At 36.5% G+C, this 6,000-nt stretch overlaps 1 protein-coding gene across 1 annotated transcript in view; it reads right to left on the bottom strand.

Moving 5' to 3' along the window:
• Nucleotides 1-6,000, bottom strand: part of LOC306992214 (epidermal growth factor receptor) — a 32,965-nt gene that overhangs the window by 20,209 nt on the left and 6,756 nt on the right. Inside the window, exon 2 of the mRNA XM_079600857.1 lies at nucleotides 484-635. Within this exon, the coding sequence (XP_079456983.1) occupies nucleotides 484-635 (152 nt within the window). The remainder of the gene's footprint in view (nucleotides 1-483; nucleotides 636-6,000) is intronic.

Genomic DNA, 6,000 nt, shown 5'->3' with positions numbered 1-6,000 from the left:
AGTGTGTTTTGGTAATGTCACACCTCTTACCATTACCGTAAGTTTCAACACATTACTTCTTAAGTCAACCAAGCCTCGTCCCTTTATTGTTTAAATGCCTTAGGAAGGAACTATTTAAATGAGGAATATTGTGACGTGTTCATTCCCGGAAGATAACTCAAGACTACAATTGAGGTGAGATCAGTGATCATACTAATAGTGCTATTAAACACATTTTAGGCTTAACATCAAGAAATGTACATTGTGCAATAAAGAAGTACTCCAAATAAAGTTTAATTATAATATTTCTATCAGTAAGTTGCCATTTGTTTTGTTTTTTCACTAGGGGACCCTTTTAATCAATAATTAGATCTTATTTAACATAAAAAAGCAGCCTTGTTCTTTTAACCAATTAGCAGTCTATAACCAATTAGTATTCAATGATCTAGTCTTATTGTATATTTAGGTTGCTTTTTTATTATACTGGCACGTGATGTCACTCACCATGAGAAAAGAGAGGTCGTGGTACTCCTGAATGTTGGTTATCTCCAGGTTCTCCAGCACTATTGTGCAGTTACTGTACATCCGCACCATGGCCCTGTAGTGGTCGTCTGGCTGTGCCAGCTGAGTCAGCTTATTATTGGTTCCCTGACATACTGGAGAATAAAGCAGAGGTGAAATCAATCAATACTCAGGTAGTGAAGGAGATATGACAGAAAATACATAAAATAAGCAACAAAAAAATTTATTTGTTCGATTTCAAAGCAGCTTTACAGAAAATGCATGCGTCTAAATTACAAGAGTGATCTTTTATCAGATGTGACTGTGTCCAAGTAATGTATTTCAGAAATGTACAGTAGTACATATACAAATCACACAGTTAGCTAACACCAAGTATTATTTTTTTAGGCAGAAACGGTGTGCTCATTGAAATAATGATTACAAGTTGTGAACATAATGATTACAGTATAGAAAATGTTGCATTGCTGCATGTTGATTCAGATATGATCCTTCATATATCCACTTGCATCCATTGCTATGTTAATCTTGGTTATTGAATGTGGTTTTTTGCATGTGTCTGTGACTAAATCATTCCTGAAAATTCACAGTCCACTAAAATAAATGTTACAAACACACTTACTGCTATTTGTGAAATATACTACATCAAATCATTATGGTTTTCTTATTTTTCTCATGTTCAATTAATCAAAAATGTTAACTTTGTCTAGATTCCGGCTCTGCTTGTTCTCTCAACCAACTTCACGAGGTGCATCCTGGGATGCTGTTTAAATGCCACTGGAGTTTACAGGTATATTCTGCACATTTGATGACGCTTTTCTTCTACTATCTGGTCCAAGTCATTCATTATGAATGCTTTAATTAGAATTTTAGTTTAAGTATACATAGGCACAATTTATATTTGTCTAGAAAACTAATTTCAAGCATTTGAGCAGAAGCCTTCAAAAAGTATGTCCAAACTTTAGACTAGTGGAGTATACCAATCTTTTTGGAAGGAATCATATCAGTCATCAGTCGATATTATAGAATAAAAAATGTTTTATCAATAACTGACTGATATTTAATATTTATATTTAATATTTTCAGGCATTCTCACTTTTAGGTCTCTCCAGCACTAGAAAGATTTATTTTATTATATTACTGTGGGTCCTAAAGCTTTTGCCTGATCACAACCAGTGATATTCCTCTGACCTGTTCTCTTTTGTAATGTCTCTCGGCCAACTCTCTTTTTACAGTCTTTCTTCAAATCTCCCTCCTCTCTTCCTCACTCTCTCGCTCCTCCCCCATCATGAGTGGACACGCCCCCTACTGCTGACTGGCTACAAGTGTGTTTTGATGCTTGGTCAGATCCATATTTACAGCTTTTTACTTTTCTTTTTTTAGAAATCGCTGATCCTATAAAGTGAGCGTATGTTTCACAGAACCGAGATCTGCTGTTGTTCTAATGTTAGCTGTAGTAATAACAGGACAGTCATGAGTGTCATTGTTTGTCTGGAGCTGCGTGTGCTGCTGGCTAACAAAAAACTCTTGCTTGTGTACCGTATGTTAATTTTTTTGTTCTTCCTTGTCGTTCGTTCGTCATCTTCGCTTTTTTTTCTACTAAGCATTATTTTGCTTCGCTTCAGCTATGATAAAGAAACATCCACTCTTGCATTGCGTGTTCGTGCAATGAAGAGTGGGGTGTGTTTGTTTGGGTTAATTTCAAACATTCAACATGATTCTCAGAAATAGTTTACTGTTAATCTCAAAATGAATATCCATGTTTTCCATCATTACACAAGATGATATGTGCAAAATTAAAATTAATGAAAAGCATCAGTTAATGTGTCAATATTTGTAGAGCCGCTTTGAGTCATGACACATTTCCCACTTACGCAAATAACTAATCACTTGCAACACCATGACCCCTTTAACTGTAATATCAGACTATTCCATGTGTCAAATATCTTTTTTTTTGTGTTCCACAGAAAGATAGTCATACAAGTTTGAACAGACATGAGGGTGATTCTTCAGTTGTTGGTGAACTAACGTTATACCTTTAAGACACGGCCTAAAGCTGTTCCACTTTAGAGCCCTTTATATTGTTCACAGTAACATGAGCTCATCTCATGCACTGAACACACTAAACCTAGATCATATTTCATCGATCACTTTTAAACTATCTCCACAGGGTTTCATAAACATAAAAGTTCACATTACCGTGTTTGCATATTTTACATTGTGTGATCGTCTATTTATGAAAATATGGTACTTTCCAAAAACTCATTGTGCATCAAGTGTTTGTTTTGTCTCTGCTATCTTTCTCATGCCATACAGGTGTTGAATTCCTGCAGTCATCGTTAGGTGTCTCATCTCCAGTGGAAGAGCAAATTCTGTGGGCGGGAACTCCGTGATTAAGAATGTGGTTCACAGAGGGTGAGACTCAAATATTGCACACAAGTGTTGCTCAACATAAGAACCGGTTGAATTCTTGCCTGCCACGTGCAAGAGACATGGATTGTATTCCCAGTCAGTGCCGGTAACAACTCAATTATCATCTATTTTCCCTCAGGGATTGATTAAATTTTAATCTTAACCGTTCTATTTCATCAGATACGATCTGTAAACAGGGCTTTAAGTGTAAAATACCGAACTTGTCCTTTAAGTTTCTAAAGTGAGGCCAGGGAACTAATAAAAAAAAAATGCGCAGATTTGTTTTAGACACAGGCTATGTTCCAAAAACTATAGCGTGCCGTGCATCCCACCTATATAGCACTTGACGTCATCTGAGGCAATGCATTCACGTCATGACACTGTTTCTGTTCACTTCTTTGTCGTTCCCCAAGTAGGAATTTGATCAGATCTCTAATGTGATCGTCATGTGTAAAGAACCATAATGCCAGCAGCCGTTCCACAAATTTTTAAAGCAAAATGTAGATTTTATTATACTCCGTGTTACCTGGTGCACATTTTTGTTCTTAAACTATTTGCAAGAGCATATAGAGGTAAATCTGCTTTATAATTATTTTATAATGTTTATTTGTACAACTCATTAAATCTATAAAAAGAGATGCGTTAGCATATGAAGAAATTAACATTCAAATGTTTGGGGTCTGTAAGATTTTTAAAATGTTTTTGCTCATCTGCTCACCAAGGTTGCATTTATTTGATCGAAAACAGTAATATTACGATTTACGAACTATTATTACAATTTAAAATACCGGTAACTGTTTTTTCTATACTACATTTTAAAATGTATTTTATTTCTGTGATTGCAAAGTTGAATTGTCAGCATTTTTATCATTACTCTAGTTGTCAGTGTCACATGATCCTTCAAAAATCATTATAATATGATGATTTAGTGCTTAAGAAAACAGCATTTATTTGATTGATTGATTGATTTAGTTAAAAAAACAGTCACTTTTGATTAATGCAGGGTTCCTCAAACTCGGCCCTGGAGGGCCACTGTCCTGCACAGTTTAGCTCCAACCCTGATCAAACACACCTAGCTGTGAGTTTCTAGGGATCCTGAAGACATTGATTAGCTTGTTCAGGTGTGTTTGATCAGTATTGGAGCTAAACTCTGCAGGACGGTGGCCCTCCAGGACCGAGTTTGAGGATCCCTGAATTAAGGCATCGATTCGATGCTGAGTAAAAGTATTAATTTCTTCTTTTTTTTAAAATGAAAAATGTACAGACCCCAAACGTCTGACCATGTAGTATATATTTATGTACATGTAGTTAGTTTGATTACATGCAAATGTGAAACTCTATTGAAATCAATAGTAAGTCCAGTCTCACAAGTGTTTTGAGTTGCCGCCAATAGTGTGTTCCAATTTAATCATCTACGACGCTCTGTTTCAATGTGGCCTTTGAAGACATCTGCCTATGTAGACAGTAGACAGACAGGCAGCTCACTGGGTTTTGGAACAGAGCTAGTGTGTAGTAAAAAATCACTTTGAAATGGGGTTGAATATTTGACTACTTAAAACTGAGATTGTTGAAAACTTGTTCACAATATAACAATGAAGCTGTACAAACAATATTATGATGAAAGTGAAAAACATGGTGGTGTTTTTTTTTTTTATTCTTCCTTACATGGCGGCGCACATGAAGGGTATTTCCACTTTTGCAAAATTAGCATTTTTTACATCAGTCAACACTTTGGCAACATAGTCCTACCTGTTTTATGAGATGTGAGATGATCAGGACCAACAAACATTTTCAACTCATGCATGCAGCTCTTGCATAAATTACCTTCTGAAAATCCAGCTAGCCTAAATTCCTCAGTGTTGTGACATTAGTTAGTTGGTTAGTAGTTAGTTGTCAGGCCCTAGAGCATCCAGATATCTGCCTCAAGGGTAGATTTCAACTAAAGATTAAGGTCAGGCATGAAGTAGATTTAGGTTTTTAGCCCTTAACGATCTCTTTACAAGCCCCTAAAATGTGAGATTGTTAACGGATGCAAAACGTGCAGCTGTTTTCTACGTGCGGCTGTTTAGCAGCGGTGCCTTAGGCTTGAGCCCGAACCAAGGGATGTGACTGAACAGGTTGCTCCTTGAAAAAAATATTCATGAAGGAACATCTTAACTTCCTCATTACGTCACATCAAACCATCAAGAACAAAAGAAAAACATTCTGATGATTATAAACTCAAATTTCAAGTTTTTTTTTTCCAAGTCAGGTTTGGTTTATGAGCATCATTAAAACAGCAGCAGGTGACCAATGTGCTTTATAACTCGAGTGTTTTATCCTTTGCAACTGATGCAAAGCATGCACACGGGTTATCAAGACTCCATCAGTGCAAAGAAACACAATACTTGAGAAGTCCAGTAATGCAAAGTAATAAATCAACCTGTCATTTCCTGATCAACATGACATCATGACTTTGCGTAAACATACACGCCACAGCCAAGTGGTGTGTTATCTGTACACATTTTGAGCTATCCGCGTGTATGTCTACGCCGCGTGTATGTCTACGCCCTAGTATGGGTAGGTTTATGGGGTGAGGGGTTAGGATTAGAAGTGCGGTTAGGATTAGGGAATCAGGTACTGACTTCAACGAGGGGGGTAATAATTTGGCAGGGAGTCAAAATTCGGCACAACATCTGTCAAATGTTCTGAGCGAAGGAATCCATTATCCTTGCATGTGATTCCGCGTGTATGTCTACACCGAAACGAACCATATCCCCAGATGTGATTGAAAAACACGCCATGTATATGTCATACATACGCCATTCTATGAGATCAGTCTGTCCTGATGGAAACAAAACCGCCTTCCAGATTTTAGCCACAAAATGTACACTGGTACTGTTAAAAAGTTTGGGGTCAGTAAGATGTTTTAGAATCTAAATACAGGTTTTTCTAAAGAAACTAATACTTTAATTGAGCATGGATGCATAAAAGTCACAGTCAGCACATTTATAAAGTTTTAAATGAATGCTGTTCTTTTGTACTTTCTATTCATCAAAGACTCCTGAAAAAAAGTATCACGTTTTAAATAAAAATATGAAGCAGCACAAA

This window comes from Phoxinus phoxinus, assembly GCF_949152265.1.
Source record: "Phoxinus phoxinus genome assembly, chromosome: 24".
NCBI classification, from domain to species: domain Eukaryota; kingdom Metazoa; phylum Chordata; class Actinopteri; order Cypriniformes; family Leuciscidae; genus Phoxinus; species Phoxinus phoxinus.
This window is presented reverse-complemented; position numbering and strand designations above follow the sequence as displayed.